Source organism: Ahaetulla prasina, chromosome 3 (assembly GCF_028640845.1).
Source record: "Ahaetulla prasina isolate Xishuangbanna chromosome 3, ASM2864084v1, whole genome shotgun sequence".
NCBI classification, from domain to species: Eukaryota; Metazoa; Chordata; class Lepidosauria; order Squamata; family Colubridae; genus Ahaetulla; species Ahaetulla prasina.
In genome coordinates this window covers 64,708,866-64,726,684 of record NC_080541.1, presented here as the reverse complement: position 1 = coordinate 64,726,684, position 17,819 = coordinate 64,708,866, and the positions used below count along the sequence as shown (strand labels likewise).

The 17,819-nt window shown below is 34.2% G+C and overlaps 1 protein-coding gene across 1 annotated transcript in view; it reads right to left on the bottom strand.

Moving 5' to 3' along the window:
* Positions 1 to 2,697: 2,697 nt before the first annotated feature.
* LOC131195508 (cadherin-7) overlaps positions 2,698 to 17,819 on the bottom strand; it is a 133,203-nt gene continuing 118,081 nt past the window's right edge. Inside the window, exons 11-12 of the mRNA XM_058177469.1 lie at positions 13,333 to 13,584; positions 2,698 to 6,292 (exon numbers count right to left, since the gene is read on the bottom strand). Of these exons, the coding sequence (XP_058033452.1) occupies positions 5,799 to 6,292; positions 13,333 to 13,584 (746 nt within the window). The 3' untranslated portion in view covers positions 2,698 to 5,798. The remainder of the gene's footprint in view (positions 6,293 to 13,332; positions 13,585 to 17,819) is intronic.

Below are 17,819 nucleotides of genomic sequence, written 5' to 3'. Positions count from 1 at the left end.
CATATCAGAGCCCTTTGTTCAGTTTATGACGAATGTCAGAGCCTGTTAAAACAGTATTATTTCACTTATAATAGCAAACATGGAAGATGGTGAAATAATGCTGGGAGAAGCACTAAGGAATCATTCCCAGTGACCTGATTGTCTTTTTTAAAAGACAAATTAAAAAAAAAAACAGGATGAAGGAATTATAGCTGGCAAGAAGGGAGAGGGTGCAATTTGATCCCATATGTGGATGCTGGATGCTTGAGGAAGACCAAAAGATAAGAGATTCACTCATTGTGACTTGATGGCATCAATATCTTTCTTCTCTCTCAATTAGGCGAACAATATGGAAGAGAAAGGAACTCATTGAGGGTTTTTTGGACTACTAGCTCTTTCTCACTTCTTTCCTTCTCTCTGTAGTGAAAATGCTCTTTGCTAACAGAGAGACAGCAGCACATCCCTGGTTACTTGCAAGTTATTAGCAAGATCAGGACAGAACATTGTGGCTGTGATAAATTCAGAAGCAATCTGAATTGCATGAATATGGGAGATATTGTCCTAAGCCATATAGTAGTTTCTTTGAATACAGCAATAATGCGCTGTGTGAGCTCAGCCTTTGTAATTAGTAATGTAACTGTAATTTGTAAATCATTGTTTATGGACAACCATTCCATGCAAACACCAGATGATTTTTTTTCATCAGCCATTTTTAAACATATCATGGCTTAGCAGCTTTTTTTTAAAAGGAATGTGAAACATCAGTGCCACGTATTTCAACAATGTGACACTTTCCCCTGCCAATGGAATAGAAGCAAAAGAAAATAACATTTAAGAAAATATGATATGGCTAGCAAAAAGTACATGTTACAAAGTAGAGGATAATTTTTGCATTCTGTTATATATTACAGGTATCAGCACTAGAAATTGTGACTTTGGCCCAGATTTTAAAGAGAACTAATCCAATAGAGTTAGCTCTCAGATTCTGAACTTGCTCAAACTTGGCAATGCAAGTCTCAGCAAAAATAACTTGCATAAAAATGTGCACATTCTTTAAAAAAAAGTTGGGTAGAAAAGTACAAATGTTAACTGAATGTGATGTACAACTGTTCAAGCATATACTCTATGTTAGCAAAAGTTGCATGTGAAATAAATGCAAAGCTTGCACACTTTTTAAAAAAATTATAGAATAATGTAGATATTTGATGGAATAGACAATCCTGAAAAACGAGACAGACAAAATATAAACATAATGATTGTATACAAAACCATAGCTAGTTTTAGTCTAATTAATATCAGCAGAAGTCACAAATATTACTTATACTTCAGTTTAACAGTTCACCTGTTGATACACTGTGGTAATATGTTAATATCTAAATGCATAATTTTGGACTAGGTCAGAAATTGATTTTGCTACAAGAATTGTGGACGTCCATTATGGCATAGCAAAATAACAAGATGTACAACAAACCAAGAAAAATAATGCAAATTGCACGCTGCATTGATAATCACTCATCAGATCTATAAAAACAATTTAAAAAGTGATTTCACATGATGTAGCCAAGCACCACAATTCAACAATTGTTATAGGTGCACAAACTGATCACACATGGATCCTTCACTTATGAGCAATTTCCCTCTCATTTCAATTGATGAATCTGGAATACTTGAGATGGTATCTATTTGTAACAAACTGGAATTATTTGTTACAGGATCCATTCAGGGTCTATGCCCCTGAATAATTTTAAAACTTACCAATATTTGTAATGAAGGAGGGTCTGTGAGAGGTACAGTATATCCGATGGTAACATGTAAGGGTTTTTATGCTTCAGGTAGTATAGATCGGGTAACAAAAACAATAATGCTCTCAATATTTTATAGAAATAATATCATACAGCTTTATATAAAAAAGAATAAGAGAGGCAAATTTGTACATTATAGTGGTTTACTCTGAATTGAGAGTTAAAATCTAAATGCAAATATATTGACCAAGAGTAACACAGATTTGAAAGTATAATAGTATGCATGTCTACTTAGAAATAAGTCCATTTCATCAATACTTTAACTTTATTAAAGTTAAAGTATTTATTTATTAATACATTTATTTAAATACATTAATACTTTAATGTATGACCAAGTAAGAATATACAGGACATAACTAAAGAGTCTCAATCTTGTTGATTATGCTCAATGGGATTTTCCTTCTTCCTTTTTTAATGATGTCAGCTAAGAAATCTATTTTGAAGGTCCCCTGAGTTAAAGTAGGAGTTTGTCACATGACATGACATGACATGACATGACATGACATGACATGACATGACATACTATTATTTGAGAAGCACATGCCAAAACTCACCTTGGATATGTCAATATGTAAGTTAATTGCATAGTTCTTTGGATCCTGGTCTTGAACTAGAATATTTTTTCTAATAACAAGGTGATTCTTTTACAAGATCTTCTCATACAACAGCTACATAACTCCTGCAGCTCAACTTTATGAGTTTCATACAGTTAATTTTTTTATTTTTTATTGAAATCTTACATTTTTGATGAAAAGTTAAGATATTTGTTCATTACAAAATATTCATTATATATATATATATATATATATATATATATATATATATATATATATATATATATATATATATATATATATATATATATATATATATATCTCCAAAGTCTACTAAATCATGAAACAATGATTGTCTACAAAAATGTTACCCAAGGTAAATAATTGTGTTTCCGCGTGATCAAACTTTATTCCTTAATGAAGCTGAAGGCCACTTGGATGTAATTCATTGACACAGCTGAGCTGCAAGAATTACAAAACCTTAAGGTGATTTCCCTTCTGTTATTGATGCATTCTAGATTTGTCCATCATAAGCATTGTATAAAAGAAACCATTTCATATTGAAAAGTATGTTCTCTAACCTGTTTTCAAAAAGTCAGATGAGCCTTTCTATAGTAGTACTTAACTTTCTAGGTGAAGGCACAAATTTGTCTCTGACAGTGCCCTAATTTTTGTATATGTTCTTTCCAGTTCAGTAAGTAGAGAATAAACCTGTGTAATACTCCAGCTATATTAATGGCTTTTATATATAAGAAACTTCTTAAATTTTAAAGGGCCAATATTGTTTTGGACCAGATTTCAAAAAAGTCTTGTGAGTTTGTGGAGGTCCAGAATAACAGAGTTATTGTGGAAGGGACCTTGGACGTCTTCTAGTCCACCCACTTGCTCAAGCAGACCTATACCATTCCAGAAAAATGGCTCTCCAATTTCTCCTTTAAAATCTCCAGTGATAGACCACCCACAACTTCTGGAGGAAGCCGTTCCACTGATTGCTCTAACTGACAGGAAATTTCTCCTGAATTCTAGGAGGGACCTCTCTTTGCTCAGCTTCCATCTGTTACCTCTTGTCTTGTTCTCAGGTCCTTTGGATAATAGGTTTACTTCTCTCCTCTGAGACAGTCTCTCAAATATTGGAAGACTGCCATCATATCCCCATAGTCCTTCTCTTCACTAGACTAGACATTCCCAGTTTCCACAATCATTCATCATATGGTTAATTTCTAGTTCCCTAAGCATCTTTGTTGCTCTTCTCTGCACTCTTTCTAGAGTTTCAACGTTTTTTGTATCATGCTGACCAAAACCAGACACAATATTCTAAGTGTAGTTTTAACAATGTAGTATAAAGCAGTACTAATGCTTCACGTGATCTTGATACTAACCCTTTTATAAATATGGTATCTGTCTGTAGGTCATATATATCAAGCTACCCCACAATCTTGGGCAAAAGTCGTGGACGTCAAGAGTCATGGACATTCATATTTTTGTGTGCTCTGAATCTTTTGGAATCCCAAAAGGGATCCCTGAAGGGATACAAATCCTTATCATTCTATTTTAAAGTGCTTCAGAACACATTAGGAATTTTAGCAACTGCTCCCTGATTTGATTTTTGCATTTGTTTAGCTGCCTATAAGAATAGGCTTGACCAGTTCATGTGTCTGTATAAATAAAATTTAGGTAAGAATCAAGCCATTTGCTTCTTGATTCAGAAATGGTCATATAAGAACATGCTCCAAATCTCTCCTTTCTAGAGAGTTAATGATATCTTCTAGAGTTTTTGCTACAAGAGCTGTAGCAGTAATTAATGTTTTTAAAACTGGTCCTTGTTCAAGAAAAGAGAGAGGGGAGGAAGAGGGAAAGAGACAGAGAAGAAAATAAAGTATTAAAATAAAGCACTATTCTACTTCAATCCATGTTTTATTTTCTAATAACAGCTAAAATATAAATATTGCCTGAACCATAAAAGTTGTCATATTCTAAGAAATCCTACATCAAAAAAAAAGCCCCCAATATTATTTTAATGAACTGCAGTAGTTATTCTTCAAGTTTGGCACACCTGAACCGGTATAGAAATGATGTGTTAGGAAGTGACCTCCCTGGAGAAAAATGCTTATGTGGGTTGTGAGGATCTGAAGACAGAATTGGTGCTAATCATATCATGCTGCTTAACATATGAAAGAAATGTAAAAGAGTCCTTTTCTGTGATTCCACAGCAGTAAAGAGGTAGGGAATTTGATAGAAGGAGCAGGTTTGTGTAAATTGCTGAAGCACATAGAACAAATGACCTTGAAAAACTACAACTTCCATTAGAGACACTCCTGGCTGCAATCTGTAGTCTCCTTTGAAAATTCAAAGTACAAACATTTTATTCAAAAACCTTAGACACTGTAATGGCTCAGAAGAACAATGACAGCCACGTGTCCTTGTAGCAGTGTTCCTCTTGGAGAGATGAATGGCGAGTTCAATTGCTTTACTATAATTTCTCTATTTCCATGCTTCATTTCCTTCATGTAGTGGAGACTGGAGGAAAAAACAGCATGTTCCCAAGCATCTAACACCACAATGCATATAACAAACCTGAATGTAAATGGAGATCAGAACTCCAAAATGAACATACCTCTCTACATGTCAACATTTTATTTTTTAAAAAATGGGAAAAAAAGTTCTCCTGTATGAATCAGAAGACATAATATTAATATTAATAATAATCAATATATAGACAGCAACTTTTCCCCCATACCTACATAGGCATCACAAAACTGTGAGAATCACTTTCCATCTTTTTCAACTGACATTTCCTGCAAACAATTGTAATAAGGCAATGGCATATTTTGCAGATTTTCAGAATAGGAACTGCAGTCTATTTTCAGAATTACCCAGATATTTACAGATTTATTTATTTTTTTTGGACTTAGTAGCCTTTCAAACAAATAGAAGTCACTGTGTTGGATTGTTTTGAGCCAGCAACTTGCATGCAACACTGCAAATGAAAGATGAATCCTTGCATTAATAGTATACAATATATTGTAATACTATTTTAAATGGTAAATGAACTTTTTCCCCTTTCCTCCACTAAGCAGAGACTCTGAAGTCTCAACCCAGCAAAACTCAGAAGGCATCTACAGGGTATCATTGGCTCATTGAGGTCACAGTGCAGTACTTACTCTTAGAGGTTAAGTGCCTCTGCAGGTATATGAGATATAAGGGTTGCTATCTATTTGTATATGGCCAAGCATCTTAATTTTTACCAAAAATGCCATTTGATGTTCACTATTTATTTTTCAGTGCAGTTCCTTGGGCAATTTTCTAATGAAGATAAGCTTCACCAAGTCAAAGAAAAAGGAAAGGAAAGGAAAAAAACAAGTTTAAAAAAAGATGGAGAAATATTTACAGATTTTTCTTAGTCCAGATACTGAGTTTCTCTTTCCTTTTCCCTTTAGTGCATTGTCATAAAAAAGTTCAAAGGCTATGAATACAAATTTTCTGGTCCAGTTCCATACATATCTGCAAGCCGTTTGAAACGAGGCCCCCAGTCACTGAGGTAATCATAATTCTGATCAGAGTTTGAACTGACCGAATCTAAAGAGCTGAGTGACTCAGCCACTGAACCGTTTCCCTCAAATGCATATGTCTGCAGGGAATCATATGGTGGAGCGCAGGGATCCACATCAGCTTCTTTTAGCCTTTCCCAAATAAATTCCCGAAAAATAACATTATCAGGGATGCTTTTAAAAGATGGTCTGCTCAAGAACTGGATCTCTGGAGTCACATCCCTCCTGATCTTGGTATCACGAATGATGTTGAGGTTCCTCAGGGCAGCCATATCAAATGCCTCGGTGTCCTCCTCTCCACCTCCTTCGTCATCGTATCGGACTATATTTTCCCTGATATCTCTCTCTTCATCTAAAATAAGAGGCTCTTTTTTCCGTCGCCTCATTGTAACAATCAGCAGGACAAGCACTGCAATGGAAAAAGTAAAGCTTTAAGCAAAGTTGAATCAAGCTAATTCCCAATTCATTACACTCCCCATTCAGAGTAAAATTATTCATAAATTATAAACAGGTTTCTGATGGTTACACAATAAGGTTTTTAGGGAAAAAATAGCTCCTTAAGGTGGCTTTAAATGTTTTTAAACATTAAAGAATCTATTACTATGTTCATTCTGATTTAATGTCATCATATGTATTGTTTATTTGGTACAGATTGCTAAAACATATGTTTTAAAGCAAATTCAAGTAGAAAATTATAGTGTCTCAGCCATTAAATATAGAGACCTTTTTCTGAACTCTTAATTGCCCGAGCAATAAAAGCATGTTTATAAACCCTCTATGTGCACTTTAACTGTCAGGGTTTGGAAAGTAAACTCCATTATTGAAGTGTATGAGTACAGATTATTGATAAAGTATCTGATCCTTGATTGGAAAATTCAGAGTTGTTAAATAATAGCTAGCATAAGTTGTGGTTCATGCATTAAAAGCATTATAATACAAAGCACTTTGCTTTAACATGCACAATATCTATCACGGATTGTGATAGGTATTTTGCAATAAGAAACCATAGAGATCTTGATATTTAATGGCCCAGATCACTTCCCTAGATAACAACATTTTTTGACAATTTTTGAAGATAATTTCCTGATGGCTTTAGAGATAGGATAGCAATAGCAATAGCACTTAGACTTATATACTGCTTCACAGTGCTTTACAGCCCTCTCTAAGCGGTTTACAGAGTCAGCATATTGCTCCCAATAATCTAGGTCCTCATTTTACCGACCTCAGAAGGATGGAAGGCTGAGTCAACCTTGAGCCTGGTGAGATCGATCTGTCAAACTGCTGGCAGCTGAGGATTAGCAGAAGTAGCCTGCTGTACTGCATTCTAACCACTGTGCCTCTGCGGCTCTTTATTCTTTATTATAGGATATTCGCAGAATTACCAAAAAGACTTAAATATTTAGTTTGTATATACTCATTTAATTATTTGCAGGTGATATTAAGAATCAACAAAAACAATCTCAACACTCAAATTTCAAGTTATACATATATTTATCTTTAAGGAAGACTTTTGCTAAAGATCTAGTTATACCATTCTGCAAAATAAAACAAAACAAAACACTGCATTATACGTTTGTATTAATTAAATATTTCTAAACACAATCGACATATTAAGGCAATCCATGATAATCCAAATTGTACTGGGTTCTTTTTAATAATGACTTCTTGTGCTTTTGCAATTATCATTATCACAATGTAAAATAGTGGCTCTTAATGTACAGTAGGTGCAAGCAATTGAAAAATTGATCTTAACGTCCATACTATAATTACTGTACTAAATACATTTTTCCATAAAAGAACATGTCAATGGTTGTACAGAAAGAAAAGAAACCTGGAATAAAATAAAGACGATAGCTGGCACGTATTTTCCATATGCGTTGGAAAATAAAAGGTAGGGATTCATTGAGTAACTATATTATCCAGGATAAGACTGATAAGATTCCAATTAGCCTTTAAGTTTTATAAAATAAAAAATGAAAAAATAATACATTTATAATGTATTTCAAATCCAGCCCCCCAATGGACACTGCTAGGCTTTTCTTTCTTTTAAAATTACTTTTGACTATTCTAAGTTACTAACTATGCCATGTAGCAAGCAGTTAATCTGTTCATTACGCCAGTGAAAATGTGTTTTCACACTGTGACATGTTCAGCAGACTTTATCTGGGGAGTTAAATACCTGCTAATAAGTGCAAAATATATGAAACTTAGTAGATTTATCTGCTGAGAGGTACAATAAAAAGCAAGATAAAAAGAATGTTTTATGCAGCTTTGCCTTGCACAACTCATGATTGCTTGAAGCCAAACCAAAAAAAAAAAAAAGTCCTTTGAAATGTTAAACAATTTAGCATATAAATGGCTTTAAAAGAATATTAATTTCTAATCACTTCAACTGCTCTTGCACAATAATTTTTAACCTCTATCTGAATAAAAGCTGTATGAACAGCAGTGCAAAATCCATGGCAATGTCTCAAAAACTAGTCAATTTTTCTTCCAATGTACTAATTGCTGGATTTGAATGGCAACTATTATAGAACAGAGTTATAAAATTAACAACGATGACATGTTTGAAAGAAAAAAACCAGTATCAGCCAACACTAGTTTTAAAATAAGATACAGCTATGTTAGGTATTTTTTAGCAGAAAAGTGACGAAGAGTTTGTGGTACTTTAAAGACTAACAATTATATTAATCGTCCTTTCTCACCTCTATGTTCTTGCTAGTGGATTGTGATCATACGTTTAGCTTGTATAAAAATAAACATGTAAGCTTTTATAATACTGTGGAATTCTTATTAGTATTAGGCAGTGGTGAAATCCAATTTTTTTTACTACCAGTTCTGCGGGCATGGCTTGATGGGCGTGGTATGGCTTGGTGGGTGTGGCTTGGTGGCCATGGCAGGGGAAGGATACTGCAAAATCTCCTTTCTCACCCCACTCCAGGGGAAGGATACTGCAAACTCCCCATTCCCTTCCCACTCCTGGGGGAAGGATATTGCAAAATCCCCATTCCCACCCCACTCTGGGGCCAGCCAGAGGTGGTATTTGCCGATTCTCTGAACTACTCAAAATTTCTGCTACCGGTTCTCCAAAACCTGTCAGAACCTGCTAGATTTCATCCCTGGTATTAGGTTAAACAAATAATGGAATTCACAGACAGAATTGTTCATTACTTTCACTGTACAAAATTCTTTTAGGCTTCAGAACAAAATATTCCAAATTTGTTTTCGGCTAACTTACAAATTATTTGAGACCTGCCTTCATCAAAACAAAGATAACCGAGGAAAAGGAAGAAGGACTCTAAATGATAAATATATGTTATAATCTAATGAGTCTCCAGCTTTTATTTACCTGAACTTAAGGGCACAAGAGTTTGCTTGAAAAGATACCCATAGTCCAAGAGGACAGGGGGTAAAACTTTTCCCCAATTTTCCTCTTTTGTTCAAATAAATGCAAGAGCAGGATAGCAGTTATGCAATAAAAGTTGCTTTTCCCAAGTCAGGAACATATCCCGTACGGAGGCCAATTTAACATGATAGGGCTGGGTATTTATTGCTAAGTACTAAGTGTGAAAAACAGTCATACGTCATTGTTTTCGGTGCTGTTGTAACTTCAAACGGTCACTAAATGAACCATTGTAAATTAAGGACCACCTGTTGTTAACACATTCACAAATATTAAAGGCTTAAAAAGTAATTGAAGCTTCCATTCTAAATAGTAGTCAGTCTAAGCCTGGTTTTCATTAGATTTCTGGATCAACAATTCCAATCATCTGAAGCAATGTTGGCCAATTGATAGGAGTTCACTAGTCCAACTCACTGAAGCATATTCTGAATGGAAGATTGTAGATGTTATTGAAGTCTAACTGCATAATGACGTTCCATATAAGATTAGCATATATGCTGCCTCCACTGGTTTAATATGAATATGCCAACTTGGTAAATCATTTTAAATGCTGCAAGCGTGGCAGACTTATCTCTGCTATTCTAACATTGTTTCCCACAAAATATAGATTTGACTTGCTAGCTAGCTACCAAAAATCATTTCTTCATTTCTATTTATTACATTTTAGTTTAACTTATATAGGGTTTTTTTAAAATCATTGCAACAAAGCTTTTATTGATTGTTCAATAAAATGCTGGTTCTGTATGTGAATGATTGGTTTATTTTAGATTTATATATGCATGTATTTATTTATTACTGACATTGTTTTATGCCAATAGAAGAGAGTATCTATAGTTCAGGGCTTTACTGTGGAGTTCCTCGTGCTCTTTGAACTTGGTTGTTTCCTTATAGACATTTCATTACCCAACGATTATTTGATTCTCCTAAACTGCAAAGCTGGCTGAGGAACTCTGGGAGTTGAAGTCCACAAGTCTTAAAGTTGCCAAGGTTGGAAACCCCTGATCTAAATTAAATACAAGCAACCTAATAGGTTCATGCAAAACTACAAAGTCACCACACTGTCTTAGAAAACAAAAAAACAAAATCTAATAAGGTGTTCTTTCAAACTTTGAGGCCAAAAAGGTAACAACCATAGCACAAAACTGGGGGTGGGGAATTTAATCCTACTCCTTACAAAATAGCCTCTTGTATTGGAATACAATGACCTTTGTTCTCAGAAACCATTAAGTTCAGTCCATAGCCACTACAATTTACTTATTCCTGATCTGAAAAAGAACTTAACATGATTCTCTACAAATCAGGTATCCTGTGTAAAATACTGATGCAGATCTGGAAAGTAGGTCAACCAGACTGCACCATGTTCAAATACAGTAAAACTTGGTGGGAAGAAAGTATGGAAAAAGAGAGTTATTGGTATGCACAAAATTATAACTAGAATATTAAGCAGTTATTATAAAAACAACATTATAACTATAATGTTAAACAGTTATTATTATTATATTTCTTTGATATTAACTGAAAAAATATACTGCAATTGCCATATTATTCTTAGAGGAATTAAAGATTTTCTTCATTTCTCTTTAAAAATTATGTACAGTGTAAATGAAACGACACACATCATAACAATTTTCATTTGATTTTGCAAATTACAAAATTAGTTTTAGGAATTTACTTATGTTTTATTTGACGCCAGGAAAATAATGTAAAATCAGATTTCCATCTTGACTTATAGGTAAAGTTTTCAACTACAATTACACAATTACACTGTGTAATATAAGTTTAGGGTAAATTTTGAAACCTGGAGTCATTCCATTATGCTGGATTTGCACGGCAGTAACATAAGCAAGAATATTTTGAATGATGTTAGAATTGTTTGGAAGTATGAATTTAATCTTTATTCTCTATCTAATAAGTTATATTGTCTCCGATATAACTTGGAGTTCTCAGCAAAGTTGAATCTGCCTTCAATTCTCCTTTAGTGTCAGTTGCGTTTCTAGAGCTCCTAGATTTAATATATCAATTATGAAATGTTTTTGTGATCTTTAATACGGTAAAGGGCCATCTGGAGATCTGAGTCTTTTCTTTTATCATTACTCAGCACAATAATTACAGTGCTTGGTAAAGCACTGTCATCTTAACTTTTATACCTAATATTTTTGGTGGAAACTATTGTTAAGAACCTGTACTATAGGAAAACAGAAAGTTAGAAAACTGAAAGTTAGACACACTTAGAAAACTAGCACACTTAGAAAAAAAGAGTTTCAATTCTGAAAAGGTTAACCAAACAAAAGCAAGAGCTATAATGAGATCTGAATTTGGCACAACACTTGTTGAGAGTTAATTCTCCACAGTCAATGAGCAACCAGATCAAAATAAACCTTTTCACTGTAAAAAGAAGGGACAAAAAGGAACAAATAAATCCCAAAAAAGACAAGGAGCACATTCACTTTCATTTAGGGTGGAGATAAAAATTAAATGTAAAACGATTTTATTCCTTTATTTATAAATAAGACTAGTTCCATAATTAATAGTAAATTCTAAGGATATTGTCTTTCTACTTCCATCAATAAAAATTACTTATCCTTGGATTTTCCTATGGCCTTATCTAATTGGTTCCAGTCCAGCTACCAGATAAAGCCTGAAAGAGCCTAGTGGTGAAAACATTTGCTCAATACTACTATTGAGCAAAGTACCACATATCCGGTATCTGCGCATTTTGTTTTTTTGGCCTAAATGTAGAACCTTACTTTACATACTTATGTATTAAATACTTATGTATTTTTAAATATTCCTGTAAATCTATAAGTGCATTTCTTCCATTCCATATATAATTGTTTTGTTTAAGAAATAATTCTGAGCAAGCAGAATTCTATAATGCCCTTTGACATGGGGAACATTATGGAAATAGATCATACAGATGGTGATTGGAAGTTTCTAGTCTGACTAATTGTATGCAATGTGATAGGGCTGTGGTAAATTTTGGTTCAAAGTTTATTATATAAATGGGAATGATTTCCTAAGTAGATAATGCAAAATGTACTCCAGTAAAATAGGAATTTTAGATTAACTTTGGACAAACTCCATTTGTCCAGAAATATCCAGACCTAAGCAAAGCCATAATTACAAAATAAATAAAACACTGGACAATAACTGAACAAACATTCAGTTTGAACTGTAGTTCAAACTACAGTTCAGAGCTCACTGTCTACACTTAAGAGAATGTAACCCATCTTAGTGCTTCCTGAATATATTGCTTTTGTACCATTTTGCTAATGTAATTTAGTTTTATGTGATTGGTTTTTTTTTTAAAAAAGAATGGAGTACACATATTGAGTCTAAAATGTGTACATTCACATAGATCCCAAATAAACTAATCTGTGATCAGAGATAATGGTTTTGTAACAATCACAGATTTTGATGCCTTTTGTATCAGATAAAAGAAGACTGCATAAGCACATGTTATATGCTGTGTAAAATGACCTGATAAGAATTCTGGCTTCTTTCAAATTCAGTTCACATTGTTGTGTCTGTCTTTTAAATGTTCAAGTGGCTGCAGGATATATGAAAAAATGTTTCCTCCCATTATAGAATTTCCACCCAAGGTCATCAGATATCATTACCATCAAAACTTGTGAAACCTTGTTCCATCAATTTAAGCACAATAACGCCACTGCCTGCCTGATTTTTGATAAGGCTAAGATTTCTTGCTATTTATTTTTGTAATTATGCATCTTTTTTTCCTGTTTTAACTGTTAGCCACCCTGAATTATCACTCCAAAAATACACTAAGTAAGTTATTTTTTTAAAAAAAATTCAAACATTGCAGGAATTAAATGTTATAAACATCAGAAGATATCCGATGCAACCACATCTACCGATGTTAAGCAAATCTGGACCTTTATATGAGATGATATACAAATTAAAATCTATTTTAATTTGTATAGTTCTTGCAATGAAAAGGCAATAATTAAGAAATGAAAATAACAGTATTCCACGTATTTTGAAGGAGGATTGTTCCCTTCAGTGAAGAAACCACACAGACGTACCTAGCAGTGTCAACACGCAAGCCAGGATTGCTATGAGTGCTCCAGTACTGAGTCCAGCTGGCAAGATGTAGGCCTCTGCATTACATGTTTGGGCAATGCCATCTGCATCGCAGTCACAGACTCGAATTGTGAGTGTATTGGTGCTACTCAGGGAAGGTGAGCCACTGTCTACAATGAATATTGGCAAATAATAAACCGACTGTTCTTGCCTTCGAAAGCCATTTCGTCTGGTGAGTATAGATGCTGTATTGTCTAGATCAAGGAAAAGACAAAAGGGAAATAACATTTTCTTAAAGAAAAAAAAAACTTTTTTTTAGATTAATTTTAATATTACCTTAGCTTGGCAATATAAAAAAAACATGCATCGTAATTTGAAAGTACAAAGCACAGTCCCTGGAAGTAAGCATAAAGACTGCAATGGCCTTTTGTAAATAGTTAAAAAAAAGATGTATTTATTTATTTTGTCGAGTACATATTAGATAATATATATAAGTATATGCTTGAACTGAATACATAAAATGAATACAATTAAAGGGAATATTAGGACAGGGACGGTAGGCACATTTGTGCTCTTATGCACGCCCCTTATAGACCTCTCAGGAATGGGGTGAGGCCAACAGTAGACAGTCTTAGATTAAAGTTTATTTATTTATTCCTAATCTCTCATTCTTATTTGCTAATTGAACCATGTCTTCCACTTTTCCTAATGGCAGACTTGAAATTCTAGGTATTAATGCAACAGCACAAGAAAGACAATAGAAAAGGTTAAAGTTTTTTCTACAACTGCGCTAAGGATAGTGTAAAAGTGTCCTTAGATACGTTGTTAAAATACAATTCCCAGCAACCCTAACCAGTTGATGGTTGGATGCTACAAGCTGTAATTCATTAATACCCAGAGAGCCATAATTTCTATCCGTGACTTATGCCCATTATAATTGGCCCAACTGAGATGCAGTTCCACTCTAACACATTCAAATAAAATCCCTTGAATTTTGTACTTGGGTCCTAATATCAGATGGAAGTATGTAAGTCATGGGTCATGACATATATTTTGCCACTTGTTGCCTCCTGACCCCGGTGGAGACCTATGGTTCATGCTCCTTTTTTTAGAAATGCAGGAACTATACATATAAACTACAGAATGCACGTAAGAAGAATAGTGAAGAGCTGTATCACTCAGGAAAATCGCATATTCTCCAAAGATCACCCCAGTGTCCGCTTAAGAGTTCATTATGCCATTCTTTAGGATTTGGACAGATGTATTACACAGACTATTTGGAGCTAATTGCTATTAAGTCAATTTGAGTCAATTTGCATGGCCTGTTCAGGAGTGTTCTCCAGGTAGTTTGATCCAATTGATAAATTATATTGCAATTATACTGTCAGATATAAGTAAACAGAATAAATAACCATTTTCTTCACTTGTTTCAACTTGTCTTCAGTGTTATGGAACTGATCCTCTTCAAGCAGACCTCTACATTTTGCAAGAATTATTCTTGGCTGTCCACTTCGGTGCTAGATCCAAGAGACTGAAGTTACAACTCTTACACGGAACTAATTTGAAAAACTAACTTTCAGGCAGAAGCAGAAGCACCCAGTACCAACAAATGTAGGCAAAGAAAAAGGAGTTTTAACAAAGCTGCCAGCCTTTGGCACCACTAAAATTAAAAAGAACCAGACAGCTTTTGTTTACTGTAGAAACCAGATTCTTTCACCAATGAAACCTGATTTTGAAGGGAAAGTTGCCCATTGATAAGAAAAACATTGCCTATTGTTGGTAAGTTGCCCGTGGTTAACAAAGCAGTAAGTAATAGCTTCCTTTTTTTCTTTACTTCAGTAGTGCTACTGTTGTCCCTGCTATTCTGGGTTTTGGTGGCAGAGAGCTCCCTTAACAGTTTTGGCAGGAATGTTATATAATATGGGAGAATATACCCGGTAGTGTAAGAAGCAAGAATAGGCATAAACTGTTCATAGTAAAAGGACTACATAGTAATCACAACTGCAATGCTAAATTGGCAATGAAATCATCATCATCATCATCATCATCATCATCATCATAGCCTCAACCACCTCCCTATTGTTCTCTAGTGATTATCCCCAATTGATCCTTCTCTGTAAAAAATAATCATAAAAAGGGAAGGGATTGGCTTTCTTTATGATCCCCTTCTCAAATGATCTCCAAAATGGGTTGCTACTAATTTAAATAATACTCCTGAGTATTATTTAAATTAGGCTTAGGGAAAAATTAGGCTTAGGGAAAAAGCTTGCATGCAAAAATACTATGCAAAGACAACTGAGGCTGAAAAAATTGTTTTATATATATCTTTCCAATTAGTTGATCCCAAGTTTTTTTTCTGACTGCTCTTAGACCTTACAATTGTAATCAAGTCATAACATAAGATCAAAGTAATTTTGGCTTTCTTCTTGGCATCCCCCTACCCGTGAAAAAAAAAATTACTGAAAGCAAGACACATTTACTGTAATCATACCCTTATGTGACTTGGACTAAAAATAAACTCTTATTCCCTCTTTAGAATAATCAAGTGAAAATCACTTGATTTTGCCTGCTGGCATAAGGCAGTGTTATTAAAGCATGCACATGCACAAAACACAATCAGCCAACCAACCAAAACCTTAATTACTTTATAAAACAAATCTATTTATAAGTCCATCTTCTTTTCTTCATATTGTGGGCTGCCAAAAGCTGCCAAAGAAGAAAATGCAGATTGGATTTTGGACATCAGTCAGTGCCTTGTTTTTAAGGAAAGTTTCAGTAGTGTTGAAAAGTTTGCCTCTTCAAGAAATCTAGCTTAGATATGCAGTGCTGGACTATTGTCCTGTATCCAACGTTCCTTCTTAGTTAGGTTAGGGCAAAGTGGTAGGACAGCAAATACAAAGATTCTGGAAGATAGGGATTATGTGATAGGCAGTAGGAATGCAAGCCAGGAATGAGTCAGAAACTCCATAAATTGCCCTCCCTGTTGTCCTGAAATTGGCCATGTATGGTGGAAAAGCAACCATCAATGCCCTGCTAGACATTTTTCAATTTTCAGTTATGTGAATCACAGCATATTTCTGGTTATTAGTGAAATTTAGGATTGGGAGGGACTATTGGCCATGGTTCCACTTATTTCCTGAGCAGGCAAGTCTGTAAATTGTTGCAGGAAGGGGAAAAGTTAATCCCAGGGAAGGTCAATATGAGGTTCCCAGGGCTCATTTCTCTTCCTCATCTACACGGATGAGATGATCTGTTGGGATGAAGTGAGGTATCATCAATATGTTGATGATATGCTGATGAATCAGATTCAACCAAAGCAAGACAGAGTGGTTGTTGGTTCAGAATCTACTCTGGCTATTCATAAGTTTCACTCCCTGAAAGTGCAGGCTTACAGTCCAAGGGATCCTCCTGGACTCCAGGTTTAGGCTGGAGAAGCTGTAGATGCTATGTCCAGGAGAGCTTCTGACAAGTAGTTGTGGTCTTAAGTGTGGTCTTATCTAGAAAAGTACAGACTGAAGATGGTCACTTATGCCCTTGCTACTTGCATTTGTACTACTGCAATTTACTCAACATGGCCCTTGAAAATCACAAAGAAACTTTAGCTAGTACCAAATACAACCATCTGTGTGCTTAATGATATTGTGAAACCTCTGGTGTTATGGTTTGTTTCAAAGATTCAGTTCAAGGTCCTGGTCATTGCCAATAAAATACTATATGAAACCATACTTGCCATTCATGGTTTATATTTGAAATGTGAAATGGTTTTTTAAACAAAATATGCATATCAGTACATAATCAATATTTAATAAGGTCAACAAAATACATTGTTGTCACAAATCTGAGTATGTAAATTAAAATTTAAGAAATCAATCTATGTAGTCAGAAGAACATGTATCAGATGATGATTCATTAATGTGAAAATATATCTCAAAAATTAAAATGAGTGCAAATGCAAATTTTGAATATTCATTTGTCCTTCACACAAAAATTACATTGCTACCTATTTAAAGAACTGCATTTGGAATCCAATAATAAAATGACAACTGATTTATATTTGAAAACTACTCTTTAAAATGATACATAAATCAAAGAAATATTACACTGAACTGATTTTCAATCTTCAGGATCAGGACTAAGCAGATACAAGAACAATTAATTTTGATAATGGAACATATCTAAGCTCTTCAAATGAGGTCATAGTAAAGATTTCAGTTTAGATATGAAAATAGGTAATGAATTTAATAACAGATAGATAATGGATTTTTTAAAAAAACTGCCAGTTTTAACATTTTAATACTAAAACATGTCTTAAATAAATAATAAACTAAAATAAACACAGTCTTCTATCCAATAAATAAACAGCACATATAGACTATATACATCCTTGCTCTTATACAAACAATGTGTTGAGCAGAAGATTTTAGTGCTGGGCTGAACATAAGCTACAACCAGTTCCAAAACGTTGCCTAAAATTGGTGATGTTTTCCTT